At 48.7% G+C, this 15,269-nt stretch overlaps 1 protein-coding gene across 3 annotated transcripts in view; it reads left to right on the top strand.

Moving 5' to 3' along the window:
• Positions 1–15,269, top strand: part of SLC13A3 (solute carrier family 13 member 3) — a 76,584-nt gene that overhangs the window by 47,444 nt on the left and 13,871 nt on the right. For all 3 annotated transcript variants that reach the window (XM_045981046.1, XM_045981048.1, XM_045981047.1), the window contains exons 7-10: positions 3,361–3,456; positions 4,424–4,528; positions 8,635–8,732; positions 13,745–13,857. In XM_045981046.1, coding sequence (XP_045837002.1) covers positions 3,361–3,456; positions 4,424–4,528; positions 8,635–8,732; positions 13,745–13,857 — 412 coding nt within the window. The remainder of the gene's footprint in view (positions 1–3,360; positions 3,457–4,423; positions 4,529–8,634; positions 8,733–13,744; positions 13,858–15,269) is intronic.

Here is a 15,269-nt window from a genome sequence, read left to right as displayed (position 1 = left end):
TTATCAACTCTCGTAGAATGCAGCAGGTCTCAGTTGGGTAATAGAAGAGCCGTACTAACCCCTCCAACTTTCCCAAATCAGCTTTTTAAACACAGAGCAAGCGTCAGTTCCAGAGACGTGAGTCAACGATGGTGTCTAACCAGAGTGTGATAATTACTTTGCTTTTGTATTTTTATTTTTACGATTAGTTTTTTTTTTATGGCAAGTGATTCTTGTTTTCCACTTATGGGGGCGATATAAAGTTTTCTGTTTACATACATTTTTTAAATTGAAATGATGCATCTAATTGGAGGAAAGTATTAAGCAAATATGAGCCAGGTATGTGGATATGGGGGTGTTTGTGAAGAAAGGTTACAAACACCTGGAGTTGGGGACATCCTAACATAGGAGTGACAGCCCAGGGCTGTCATTCCCTCTCCTCTCTCTGGGCCTTAATTTGCTCATCTGTAAAATGAAACCAGTCAAAGTTACTCTGGACCAAAGAGATGTGAAAATGTTTGAGACTAGAAAGGCTCTGATCATGGTGTTCCTTGACTCACATGCCTTCCAGTACCCCTTAGAGCAGAAACTCAGGGTTCAAAGCCCACATTCGCCCAGAGAAACAAGTCCTGACCTTGGACTCAGATGGACCAGAATCCAAATCACGCTTCCACATGATCTTGAGCAATTTGGTAACCTCCCTGAGGCTTCATGTCCTCCCTCGTAGGTTGGGGCTAAAATTAGCTACAGCTGAAGTAAATGCTGAACAAGACACGGTATGTCAACTGCCCAGGACTGAGCTGGAAATAGAGCCTGTCTTTCCAGTCTACCTGTTTCAATCTAATAAGCTTCCACAGAACTCAGCCACGAGAGGATGGAGGAAATGCAGGTGGAGGGAAGTTCAGTGACAGACGGGTTTCTGGGTAACAGAGACGTTTCAGGCCAATGTTACGGCACCATCTTCACTCAGCAAATATCCGATGAGCACCCACCGTGTGCCTGCCACGGTTACGGGTGTTGAGCACGTACCAGTGGGCAAGGCAGAGACCGTCCCTGCCCTTGGGCAGTTCACACTCAAGGTGGGGAAGACAGACAGGGAGCAGCCAAGTGCAACAGGAATGCCTTCACAGCACAGTCACAAGTGCTGTGAAGGAAAAGACAGTGAGATTTGATGCTGTGCCCTGGAGGGCTCCCACCTAAATGGGAGGTCAGGAGAGCTTCCTTGGGGAAGGGACTTTTGAACTGGGATCTGAAGAATGAATAGACAAGTCAGTAAAGAGAGCGGAGGAAATGGGCATGACGAAGAGCATTCTAAGCAGATAGAACAGTAAGTGCAAAGGTCCTGAGGCTGGAGGTAGCAAGAGTTGTTCTGCAACTGAAAGGTTCAAGTGACCGAGTTCAGGAGATAAGGGAGATTTGTGGGAGATGAGGGCAGGGAATGAGGCAGGAGTTTTCACCTGGGAATGATTTTGTCCCAGGGGACGTTCAGTAATATCTATAGACATTGTGGTTGTCACAACCGAGGAATTACTACTGGCATCTAAAGAGTGAATGTCAGGGATGCTTCTAAACATTCAGCCTCCTGCAGCAAGGAATGATCCCAGCCTACAACAGAGAAAGATCCTGTCCCAATAGGTTAATAGTTTCAAGGTTGAAAAACCCTGGGCTAGATCACTGAGGGTCTTAGCAGAATTTGATCTTTATACAAAAGAGTCATTGTGAGGATTTTTTAAAAAATATATTATTTTGTTGTTGTCATTGTTTTAATTTGGATAAGCAACACATACACTTGGTTTAAAAATCAAAATGATGCACAGAGGTATATAGTGAGAATTCTTCTTCCCAACCGTGCTTTCATTTACCCATTCACCCACTACTTCCCGCAAAACAGGTTTCCTGTGTAATCTTCCAGAGTTCCCTGAAATAAATACAGGCAGGTAGAGTATATTTTCTGGTGACTAGTCTACCAGACAGATATGATTTCATATATTCGCACATATTTTTGTAAGGTAAATTTCCATTCTGGTCAGAGAAAAAACCCCTTTTCCTTTTAATAGATACTTGATAATCCTCCCTAGGATTTGTATGAATTTGTTCTCCCATTTATAATGGATCTGAGTGTCTGCTTCCCTGCAGTGGTGGATTTTTGCCAATCTGATAAGAGAAAAATAATTTGCATTCATTTTACTAAAAGTCATATAGAGCAACTTTTCTTACTGAGGGGCAACATGAAATCTTCCCTATCTTCATAAAATCCACTGGTGTTTTCTTTCTTGTGGCTTCTTAAACTGTGTTTATATCCTTTGTACATTTTTCAAAATGAGTATTGATCTTGGTCTTATTGATGTCTAGTACTCTTTACACATATAAGATTAGTGCTTATTCTCAATCCTTCTCACGGGGCTTCTGAATTTTCAAGCACAGTTAAAAAGATTTTCCCATTACAGGAGTTGTAAAAAAAAAAATCACATATTTTTATCTAGGGTTTTTTGTTTTGTTTTGTTTTTCCACTGAAATCTTTTACCTGTTTGGAGTTTGGCCTTAGGGTGCAATGTGAGGTTTGGATCCAACTTCATTTTTTTGTTCCCGATGGCTACGCAGCTGTCCAGTGCTATTTAGGACACACAAAAGTATTAAAATGTGACAAAGTCTGATTTATCTATCTTTGGCTGCTTGAGATTTTGATTCTAAGAAATAGTTGCCTAATCCAAGGCCAGAAAAATTTGCCCCTATGTTTTCTTCTAAGAATTTTATACATCGAACCCTTATATTTAGGTCTGATCCATTTTGAGTTAAAAAAAAATTTTATATGGTTTGAGGTAGGGGTTCCCATTCATTCTTTTGCATGTAGCTATCCAGTTGTCCTAGCATCATAGGTTAAAAGACTGTTTTTTCCTGCCTTGAATGAGCTCGGTACCCTTGCCAAACCCCAACTGAACATGGAAGTCTGGATTTATTTCTGGATTCCCAACTCCATCCCATTGATCTATATGTTCGACACAACCAACTGAATAGCTCATCTTTTCCATACCAACCTGAGACACCGACTTGATCATAAACTAAGTCTCCAGTCTATTTCTGGACCTCCTATTTTGTCCCATTAGTTTATTCAGGTACCTGTTTGATCCTCTAAAGAATTATAAGCCTGGGAGTCTTAGGATCAGACTCACATTTTTAAAAGACCACCAAGGCTATTGGTGGGAAGAACAGATTTTTGAAAGGGAAGACACAGTCAGGGAGCCAACCACTCAGCAGCAGACTATAGAGGTCTCCAGAACAGAGATAATGAGGCTTGGCTAGTGGGTGGGGGTCGGGGGGAGGAGTTAAGGAGTTAGTCATACTTGGGGCCACCCCTCCTCACCTCCCTACTGTCTGTTTCAGGGGCTGGAGGAAGAAGAAATCTGAGATCAAAACTGACGCAGAAGACAGGGCTCGCGCCGTGATTCGGGAGGAATTCCAGAACCTGGGGCCCATCAAGTGCGTGGTACGGGGGTTCCTGGGGTGGGGAGAGAACCCAGCATAGACCTTCCGGAGACCTATCTCCTGGCCTGGACCCCTGGAGGCTGATGTCAGGGGGAATTTCAGGACGATGGCCTAGAAGCCTAGAGATGGAGGGTAGGGGGGTGTCTTACACAGTCAGCCTCTTGGCCTGGTGCTGGGGGAAACACCCTGAGGACCAGAAAGCCCCTCGGGGTAGAGTTGGTGGGGGGGAACCTCCTGTCCTTCCAGCTAATGCATTCTTTCCCTCTTGGCACACGGGATACCCAGCACTACCTCGGGCAGCTTTCGGGACCTTTTTCAGAGTACAGTTCCCATTTGGTGAAAATACTAGGGGTCAGGAGGTCTGCACCCAAGAGCTGGTCCTGCCACTAACCCCTATGTCGAGGGCAAAGCACTAACCCTCTCTGGGCTCTGCTCCCCAGTCTGTGGAATGGGCACATTGGGTAGATCTTTATTCCAACATTTGGGGATTCTGTGTGTCTGCCCCTCTCCCTGTCTATCTCCCCCCTCTGTGCACCATCTTCCTCTGCATGTACAGCTCTTCCTCTCTCTCTTGCCTACCTCTGTTTCTGTCTGGCTGCTTTCTTTCTTTCCTGCTTTTCTGACTGCACCTCTGCTTTGCTTTTTCTTTCTCTCTGGTGATTCTCCTTAAGACCTTGGGAAATTCTGGGTGGGCATGATATAAATAACCTGGGGGCGGGGTGGGAAGGTGGTGACCGATGCTCCAGAAGGAGCCTGGGGGAGTGTGGCAACCCCTGGACAGGACTCCCTTACACCCCAGGATCCCCTTCCCCTCACTCTGGGGAGTGGATTACTTCTCGAAGCTTCTCAGAGGCAGACCTGGGGCAGGGTCACAGCCAGCAGGCAACAGCCCCAGGCCTTCCCATGCTGTGGTCCGCCCAGAACCCACCATCAGCACCGTGCCTGCCTGTCTGTGCCACAGGTTTGCTGAACAGGCCGTGTTCACCCTTTTCTGCATGTTCGCCATCCTCCTCTTCTCCCGGGATCCGAAGTTCATCCCTGGCTGGGCCAGCTTCTTCACCCCTGGGTGAGACTTGGGGGACCGAGGTGGGGGGTGGAGCCCAATAAGGATGATTTTGGGATGGGCCATCTGGAGCTGGAGGGGCTGTGCTGCTGGAGGGGCTGTGCTGGGTATACACCCTTGGTCCCGTGGGGCTATAAATAGCTCCTTCCTTTACCCTCAAAAAAGTTTAGGTTCAGATGATAAAACATTTTGGGTTCTCATGTGATAGGAGCTTTGCCTTTGGAATGAAGCAAAACTGGGTTCATGCCAGCTCTTGCACTTGTAAATGACGCACCCCTGAGCACCTCCTTCATCTGTCCTTCCATTCATTCATTCATTCACTATTAGTTTTAGTCCTTCCATCTATTCATTCATTCACTCTTAGTTTTATCGTTCAATCGGTCAACATTTACTGAGCACCTCTTATGTGCTCCACATTGTGCTCGATGCTGGGGACACAGACAAAAGCAATTAGTTCAACAGCAAACCCCTGCAGATTGGTAATGAGTGCAAAGAAAGAGCGAGCAAGAGGGATATATTCTGGAAGAACGGGCAGGGGCATAGACTTTGGGTGATTCTGGGAGGAAGTAAAGCTGAGAGAAGTAGAGAGAAGCTCTGGAGATCTGCTCCAAGTTCTCCTGAGAGCAGGAGGCAGGAACTCAATTTAGCACCTTTGGAGAACTGAAAGAAGCCCAGTGTGACCGAGGCGCTGCAGGAAGGGAGGAGAGTCAGCAAGACGTGGCTGAAAGGGCAGGAAAGACCCAGATCCTGGAGAGTCTTGTTGGACACGTAAAACATTTGCTCTTTTCTGTGTGGGAGGCTCTGTGCCTCTGTTTTCTCATCTGTTAAATGGTATTGTCTTTGGAATGGTCCAAGGATCAGTGAGTTAGTTCATGTCAAGTGATTAGAAGAGCACATGGGAAGAACTCAATAAAATATTAGCTCTACTTATTAGGGGATGGATTGGGGGAAACAGGTAGGAGCTCTGACACCATCTAGATGGTCCCCTGTCATCTAGGACAGGGCTGGTAAACTAAGACTCCTGGGCCAAATCTGGCCCAGCACTTGTTTTTGAACGGCTTTGATCTTTTTAAACGGCTAAAAATCAAAAGACAAATAATATTTGTGACCCCTGAAAATTATATGAAATTCAAAAGTCCGTGTCTACAAATAAAGGTTTGTGGGAACTCAGCCACACCTGTTCATTTATGAATCATCCACAGCTGCTTTCCTATTGCAACATCAAAGCTGAGTCAGGACAGAGACCATATGGCCTGCAAAGTCAAGAGCATTCACTGTGTGGCCCGTTACAGAAGATGTTCACTGAGGCCTCGTCTAAGGGAAAGGCCTTGCTGGCATGCGTCAGAGTGGTAGCTTTGGACAGGCAGCCGTCAAGGTCTGTTGGAAAGTTAGAAATGATAGCATGTGCTACCCAGTAGATTTGGGGCACGAGGGACAGAGCACCTGCATGGATGGTGGTTGGTTGGAGAAGAACATTCTTTTTTTTTTTTTTTTTAAGATTTTATTCATTTATTTGACAGACAGAGATCACAAGTAGGCAGAGAGACGGGGGACGGGAGGGAAGCAGGCTCCCCACTGAGCAGAGAGCCTGATGCGGGGCTCCATCCCAGGACCCTGAGATCATGACCGGAGCCGAAGGCAGAGGCTTTAACCCACTGAGCCACCCAGGTGCCCCCATAAGACCATCCTTTAGGAGGCTGGGCTGTGGGTGGTTATCAACAATCCGATTCTGGGCTTGCATTAGACTTGTCACATCAAATAGGTCTTTCAAATACTGCAAAGGAGAGTGTAAAAGACTCCCCATACATCTGGGAGCCGGGCGGAGGGGAGAAATGGAAGAAGCAGGCAGTGAGGTAGGCGGAAAAACGGGGAGCAACAAACGAGCAAAGACCAAGATTGGGGAGCCTTTTAAGAAAGAGCGAGTGGGTGACCGTGTCAGATTCCGGTGTGCCAGAAACATGATTAGATGTGCCAGAAACAGAAAAAATATGTCCTCTGGCTTCAGTGAGATCTGGTGGTTCCCATCAGCTCCATCCGGTAGAAATATAATGGGAGACCCATACAGCTCGGTACTCGCAGAGTGTAGTGCTCTTGGAGTCTCAGGCTCCCCCCAGTAAAAGGGAGGATGTAAGGTTCTGATCTCATGCAGGCTATTATGAGAAAGAAGCAACGTCATTTCATGGAGCCAAGAGGAGTGGCTTTTACTACCATTATCTTATTTTTCCAAAATGAAGATACCTTATTTTTTTTTTTCAAGTGGAAACTGGGTGTTGTAAACATTCCAACAAGACAAAGAAGGTAAAAATCACCCAGAAACTCAGTCTCCAATTCTGAGGACACATCTTTCCTGACTTAAAAATGCCTGTCCGGGAACTGTCCTACATCTCAATCCCATGGGTCGTTACAAGCCTGTCTACATTAGCCAAAATGTAACCCATATCCTTTAAATGGGTGCATTTTATTGCATGTTAATTATATTTCGATAAAGCTAACTGTAAGAGTACATGTAAACTAGCTAAAAAGAAACCTATCTAAACAGAAGAATTTTTAACAGAAATGTGATGGTAGGAGACACTATTTATAATCTGCCTTTTTCTTTTTTGTTTAATTAGAAAAGTTATGCATACTCATAAAAAATTCAAATAATGCTGAATTGAAATAGGAAAAGTCACAATTAAAAGTTTGTTGTCCAACAGATCTGATAGATACATACACACACGTATACATGTTACAAAAATTAGACAGTATAATAATAATCACGGACAACTTACTATTCCTGACCTACTTTATTCTTTTTAAACCCTCCATAGTATTCTACAGAATGACAGCGTCTTAACCGATTTAATCAATTCCTTTTGGATGGGTCTGATACTCCAAATAAAAACTTTTCTTTTGATTTACAAAATATCTTGGTGGTACTTCTATGTCAATGCATAAAGATTGATATTATCTTTTATCTTTAAAAAAACAGAATCAGGGTATTTCATTCTCGATATACTATTATATATGTATTATTGTACACAAGTTATTTACATATGTCTGTACTAAAAAGCTCCCATTTTTTGCTTCTGATCCGTATGGAATATCCCTACACATAATCTGTGTACAAGAGCCGGGTTTTCCCGAGGATACCTTCCTAGAAGTACAATAACTGAATCAGGAGGCATTCACGTGTAAAGGATGGAAACATGTGGCCAGCTGCCCTCCAGAGGGTTAAACCAGTTTCTTTTCACACCATCAGTGTGTTTTCCAATGTCCCCAGTATTCAAGTCTTGCCTGTTAGCAGACAAACGATACTCCGTTAGCCTGGGGTTTCTGTTTCTCTAATACGGTGATACTGACCATCTTTTCCAGTGTCGTGGCCTTTTGAATGCTCTTCTTCCCCAATGTGTGGGCTGAAAGGGCTTTTGTGGACATCTGGCTCTATGCTTCATTGAGTTGGGAGCCAGACAAATCTGGGTTCAGTGCCTGTCTCCTGCATGGACCGTGGCCTGGCCTTGAGCAAGTTGCTTCTGCTCATTGAGCCTCAGAATCCTCATCTGAGATGGAAGCTGCCTGCCCCAGAAGGCTGTTACTGAGACTTCTGTGAGCTTAATGTCTCTGCAAGGCACACAGTGGATCCTTGAGAGGCGGTAATTAGATTTTGAGGGGCTGTGAGGCGGCCTCCATCTGTGTTCTGCTGGTGCAAATGGGCTGCATCTCTGAGTAGTAAGCTGCCCGTCGCAGGAGGAAGGCAAGCAGAAGTTGAACAAATGCAGACAGACTCTTAGAGCGGCCCTGGTTCTGGTGATCCGAGGGAGTTTCACAGATCCCATATTTGGTGGCGCTCCGAATTCTTCCCTCTGTGGTTCCGTGTGTCTTCCTAGGAGGATAAGCCTTTGTCTCCAGTGACCTCAAAGAGCCTCAGGGAGCCGTGGGCAGAGAGGGCTTCACCATCCGGCCTGTTGGATCCAGGCTGAACGCAGGCAGGATAATATTCTGGTATCCAACAATGCCTCCTTCCCAGCAAGCGCTTAATTCCCACCCACAAATCCTCATTTGCAAATCCGCCGAACCTGCGGCCTGCTGCGAAGCCCTGGGTCATGTGCTTTGGGGCTTTGTCATTATAGGTTTCTTTCTGACGCTGTGACCGGAGTTGCCATTGTCATCATCTTGTTCTTCTTCCCATCCCAAAGGCCCTCTTTCAAGTGGTGGTTTGACTTTAAAGGTAAGGTGTCAAGGCTGGGGTCTCCGTGGGCTCCGTGAGGCTGTGACTCAGGGCCCACGCCTGGGACCCGAACCCCACCGCACTAACCATGAGGTCCCGCTTCTTCCCTTTTCTCTGTCTGAGGCCTTACCTGGTCTGGGCACTTGGGGCTGCAGTCCAGGGCTGGAGTTAGCAACCAGAGTCGGCCAAATCCAGCTTGCTGTCTCTTGGTACAGCCCGTGAGCGAAGGAGAGCTTTTACATTTTTTTTTTTTTTAAGATTTTACTTATTTATTTGGCAGACAGAGATCACAAGTAGACAGAGAGGCAGGCAGAGAGCCCGATGTGGGGCTCGATCCCAGGACCCTGAGACCATGACCCGAGCTGAAGAGGCTTAACCCACTGAGCCACCCAGGTGCCCCTTGCTTTTACATTTTTTAATGGTTGAAAAGAATCAAAAGAAAAATATCTCATGACACAGGAACAGTCCATGAAACTCAGATTTCCGTGTCCATAAATAAAGTGTATTTCTTCAATAAGAAATTTGTGGACATTTATTTATTTAGTTAGTTACATCAGTACCTACACAGTAGCCTTAGTTTTGCCCTTTGGCTCACAAAACCCAAAATATTTACCAGCTGATGCTTTTATAGAAAAACCGTGCGGCCCCTGGGTCCAAGACAGGAGTTGCCATTCTGACTCCAATGCCTAAAGGGTCAGACCTGCAAATCTCCAGCCAGGTTGAACCTGATAGGAAGTGGTGGGGACGGAGGCACAAACAGCCTAGGGGCGGCGTCCCAGGTCGGTTTAAAAGGATCACTGAGCCCCCTCAACCACACCTCTGCAGTCTGGCCTTTAATGGCCAGCTTGTGCCCCCACTGGGCTCCCAGCAGGTGTCTGTCAGGACAAGGCACGGCCCCCTACCTCTGAGGACAGAGCCTGTGCTCCAGCTGGGCCAGTGGGATGAGCTCCATACCAGGAGTCAGAAATAGGATCCTCATCTCGAGTCACAGGCAGGTTAGCTCCGCAGTGGAGGAGGGGGTCTGAGCACGGGGCAGAACACGAGGGGCAGCAGGGAGACGGTATCACAGGGCTCCAGGAATGGTTATCGCCATTGAGCGAATCCTGGGTCCCAGGAGCTGTGGGCAAAGACTCCGTAGCCGGGGCAGGATCTGTCTCTGCTCGTCTGTCTGGCTTCCCGCTGGCCTTCATCACGCACTCTGGGGCCCATGTCTTGGCCTCTCCATACTTTCTACCGCTTATAAGCTTTGGCCTCTTTATAGTTCCTGCTTTTCTTTTAGAACTTGGGCTCCCTTAGCATGTCCTCTCTGTCGTAATGTCCACCTTCTCCCGGCTCACCTCCCACAGTGGCTGCCCGCTACCCCCATCACTTCTGGCCGGCTCCTGCCCCCCCTGTAGCCCAACAGCCTCGCTTGCCCTCTGTCCCTTGATCTTTCGCTATACGTCTGTGCACCTGCTGTCTCCCTACCTCCCATGGGTACTGCTGAGAGGAAGAATCTGCTTGGTCTGGCGTGGTATTTGGGCAGCCCTCCCACCAGGTCACCTCCTAGATGTCCGGCCAGCCTGGGGATCGGCTGCCCTTGATCGGGTCCTGTCCGTGGTTCCGTCACCTGGAAAGCCGGGGGCTTCCTCTTGGCTGGGGCTGTGGGGAGGGCCTGAGCTGTCCGTGTCCGGTATCCCAGCCATGTTACTGACTTGCTGGGTGACCCTGAGTGAGTTCCTAGGTTGTCTGGGCCTTGCTTTCCCACTTCGAGAATGAACGTGTCCCTTAGACATTCCTCACCCCTGGCTTGAGTAGTTTCATAGAACAGAAGTTGCAAACTCAAATGCCCACAGGAAGGGAAGAGGATTGGGTGTGGCAGAGTGGGTGCAGGAAAAGGTGTTTTGTGAGACACGACCCTCCCCACCGGCTTTCCTTTTGCCTTGTGGAAACAGAACAATGTTCAAGGAAAACAGCCGCTGAGAGGGCTCGTGACTGGCAAGAGCCTCCGCATCAGGGCACTCCCCTTGCGTCGTGGGGTCTATGGAAAACTGGCAAGCCAAAAGCCTGTAAAAAACAGGGCAGCTGTGACTCAGTTTCCACCGAGTGTCACCATGCAGGAGAGCAAGGCTAGTTTTGCCAGATTTGCTTGGTTTTCAAGAGAAACAAAAAAATTGTATGCAATCTCCCTGATTTTAAATGTTGGCCACGAATCTGAACTGAGAAACCTGTGTGGGCCAGCAGCAACAGGCGCACAAGAACACGTCTGGGAGCTGGGTCTGGTCTGCCCGTGGGGTGCAGCTCGCCACTTCAGCCGAGAGGTCTTTGGGCTGGGGTTTCGGGTGTTGCCTGGTGGGTGGGGAGAGGGCGGCCTCTGGGAGCACCGCCTGTCCTTCGGCCATCCGTGGGCCCGCGCGGACTGGGCTGAAATGATGCGTTCTCGCACGCAGGACTTACACAGAGCCTGAGAGAGTGGCCAGTTTCCATGGAGAGAAAGTGACTCGATCAAGGTCACACAGCTCGCTAAACAGAGACAGGGGTAGAACCCAGGCATCCAGGCCAACCTGATTTTCTTACTGTACCCTCTGTCTTCCATTCCTCTCTGGGTGGAAGTCACACTTGCACTTCTGTCCCTTTACGTCACTCACCAAGTATCGAGGCAATGCTTCCTCTTTGGTTGGCAGTGTGTCTGTGGCTGATGGTCGGGATGAGGACAGTGACGATTTCCATTTCCTCTCTGTCCACCAACCTCTTCCTCCCGATGTCCTGTGGCTCACTCGCATCACTGTACGCAGACTCCATCTAATGTCACCTCCCCAGAGAAGCCTTCCCTGACTACACTACCCAGAAAAGCATCCCTGCCTTGTCACTCTCCACCCTTCTACCCTATTTTCTTTCCTTCCTAACATATTATATTTCCTGACATTATATATTTACTGGTTTCTCCCCTGCCTCCCTGATTGGAAATATAAGTTCTCCAGGAGGAGGGATTGTGTCTGTTTTGGCCACTTTAGAATCCACACTGCCTAGAGGGGTGCTTGACATGTGATAGGTCCTCAATATATATTTGTGAAATGAATAACCAAGGACTTGATCTGGCCTACATCCAGAGCTGATCCCTTTGCCCCCAGGGACCGGTTTCCTTTCCCCAGTGGGTCTCTGAGGAGCTACAGTTGCTCCCTTTTACAGATAAGGACACTGAGGCTCAGGGAAGTAGTCACGAGCTCACACCCCACAGCCGAAGGGCAGAGCTTGGATTCGAATCTAGTTCAACTTCAGAGCCTGTGTTTTCTAGCCACTGCTCAGACAGCTCGCTGGCACAAAGCAGGGCTAGAAGTGTGAGATTCCCATAGTGAGACGCTCTGCTTTTAGGAAACAGCCACAAGGGTGTGGTCGGACGGGAACATCATGAAGACAATCCGAGCCAAGGCACAATCCGTGCCTATCATGGGGCAGGTGGCCTCATCAGCACTCACCACATCGCTCATTTAATCTGCGTGATGTTAAACCCATGGTCGGGGCCTTCTCCTATGTGTGGCAAGTCCCTTTACTTTTTCAGACCTTGCCTGCCTCTTTAATGAAATAATACTTTCTTGCCTAAAGGCGGAGAGCTGAGCCATCCGACATCTTCCAGCTTTCATCTTAGATAACGAAATTTGGAAAAAGCTGAGAAGGAGAAACAAAGTGTCAGTGGTTGTGTGACCAGGAATTGTCCTGGGGAGGAGGGCACCACCATGCATGAGCCAGACCTGTCCTCTCGGCCTCCCTGATGGCCGCCTACAAGGATGGTTCCATTTCAAGAGTGTTCGCCCTGCTGCAGGCATCGGGACACATCTTACATCACATTAGTGGACAAGCGTTTTGGAGTACACGCCGGGTGCCGGGCAGTGATGCGGGGATCTGGCTGTGAGCCGAACAGGACCGTGTCCTTCTCCATCACCAGCTCTTGTCGCCTCATCAGTGTTCAGGGGACCCTCCAGGGGCTGTTTCTGTGCCACAGGTCGGCCGAGGAAATGGGGGCTCAGACAGGCAAGGTCACGTTCAAGGGCATGCAGTGAGCCAACACCCAAGCAGGGTCTGTCTCCAGGCCTATGCTCCCAAACACAGGGTAGCAAACCAGCCTGCAGGCCAAATGCAACCCCACCTTGGTGAGTAGGGTTCCCTGGATGCCATGCCTGCTCACGCGTGTCCTTTCTGTGGCTGCTCCCACCCTATGTGGCCTCCTGGTTCCACAGAGGCTGGCAGAGCCTGGAGTGTCCACCCCCTCCCCCTTTACGGACATTTGCTGCGTCCTGTTCTAACCCCTGCTCGCAGACACTGCTGCTTGTTTTTTTTTTTTTTTAAGATTTTATTTATTTATTTGACAGAGAGAGATCACAAGTAGGCAGAGAGGCAGGCAGAGAGAGAGAGAGAGGGAAGCAGGCTCCCTGCTGAGCAGAGAGCCCGATGCGGGACTCGATCCCAGGACCCTGAGATCATGACCTGAGCCAAAGGCAATGGCTTAACCCACTGAGCCACCCAGGCGCCCGACACTGCTGCTTTTGAGGAAATAAAATCCTCCCACGATCCCATGAACCAAAGATACACCGCGTTTCTCTTTTCCTGAATTTCCTTCCACTTTTCCCCTCTCTGTACACATTCAATGACAAAGAGAGACTTTTCTATTGTAAATGAGGATGAAACCTGCACTGCCCCAGAAGGGGTTTTGGGACATTGAAAGGATGTCCTGCGCGGAGGTGGGGTGCCCGGTTCCAGGAGGTTTTCACGCTCTGGGAGCCATGACAATTATTTTCATTCTGAATGGAGCAGAAGCCCTTCCTGGTTCTCGAGGGGTTTTTCCCTGAAGCTCCTACATCAGAAGCCAGACTGTGGTTTCTGGGAGACCCACCCCTCAGGTGTCCCCACAAAGATGGGGCTGCAGGGGCTGGTGACCCTTCCCCAGAATGAGTATCCTGGGTGTGTTTTAGGTCCTCCTCTGCCCCCGGGGGGTACCCATGTCCCACCTTCAGGCTAAGTGCCTTCTCTCCACCCAGCTTCCAATGAAGAGACAGAACCCTTGCTGACGTGGAAAAAGGTTCAGGACACGGTGCCTTGGAACATCATTCTTCTCCTGGGAGGGGGCTTCGCCATGGCCAAAGGCTGCGAGGTAAGAGCTGCAAAGGGGACGCAGGTCCCCCTGTCCTGGCTGCCCAGGTCAGAGCACATGGGCGGCCACCAGATTCCCCAGCTGCCACACTGGGATCATCATGGCTCCACCCTCAGCACCTGGTGCTGTGGAGGAAAGGAGCAAGGTCTGATCCAGACGCTCCAGGAGCCCACGATGAGCACGCTACGACCAATTACTCCTACTCTCATGGCTGGCAGTGTCCCCTGGGCACAGAGGAATAACACTGCCTTGCTCTCCCCTTGCTCTCCTCCACAGAGGCCAGGAACTGTTCCTCATGCCTTACACGCATTACCTCATTTAAATTTCCCAATAAGCCTCTTGGGAAGGCTTGGCAAGAATGCCATTATTATCCCCATTCTACAGACTAAGAAACTGAGGCACAGAGAAGTAAAGCGATTTGCCTAAGGTCACACAGCTATGCACTCGGGATTCGAATCCAGGTAGTTTAATGCCATGGCCTGTGCTCGTAACCACCATGATATAAATGTTAGAAGTTGTTCATATTAGTGTGATTATGAATATTGTTCTAGATGGCTCTGCGAGCTCAGAGGCAGGGCTGGTACTAGAGCGAGGGGAGCAGAGCACAGAATTTCAGGAGGCTGTGGCTGTCGGCGCAGTGCAGGTGCAGGGTCAGACGGCCCTGCTCAGAGCAGGGGCAGCCTCGCTGTTACCCCTTCAAATGCTCACGCTGACCGTTGGCGCTGGGTAATATTTGTGTCCCCATTTTACAGATAGGAAAACAGAGGCAAGGAGAAGTTAGTTAAGCAATTCCCTGAAGGTCGTACGATTGCACTCTGCTCAGGAGCTGGGGTTCCACATCCAGTCGTCAGCTCTCAGAGTCCAGCCTCCTAATGGCTCGTTTTCAAGAACTTCCCAAGTGCAGGCATCACGTGAAGCGCTTTGCAAACGGGGGTTCGATTCTTCTCGTCAACGCCACCGAAGTAGATGCGGTGGCGTCCGCACTTCAAAGATGAGGGAACGGAGGTAACTCGAGGCTGAATAGCTTGCCTATGTTTGTGACGCCAGGAGACTGTCAGAGCCAGGATTTGAACCCCCCAGCTCATGATGCTGGGCTCCACCTCACCCCCAAATCTCTCCTTGTAAGCCAAAGCATTTAAAACCACAGCCGATTAAGGGCTAATCTGAAATTAAGGTGAAGGAAACCTGAGATTCCCTCTCAGATTGCTTTCTTTCTTTAATTCAGTTCTAATTTTCAGGTTCCAACGTGGATAGGATATAAGACATCCACAAAGTGTATGCTAGTAAGAAGCCCAGGCTTGAGAGTCCGAGGGTCCGGATTCAAATCCCAGTTCTACCACTCCTCGCTGGGGCACTTGGGGCAAGTTTCTAAACCTCTCTGGGCACCAGCTTTCTCATCTATGAGCTGGATC

Source organism: Meles meles, chromosome 16 (genome assembly GCF_922984935.1).
Source record: "Meles meles chromosome 16, mMelMel3.1 paternal haplotype, whole genome shotgun sequence".
NCBI classification, from domain to species: domain Eukaryota; kingdom Metazoa; phylum Chordata; class Mammalia; order Carnivora; family Mustelidae; genus Meles; species Meles meles.
Note: the sequence above shows the minus strand (reverse complement) of the source record. Positions and strands in the feature narration are given on the sequence as shown.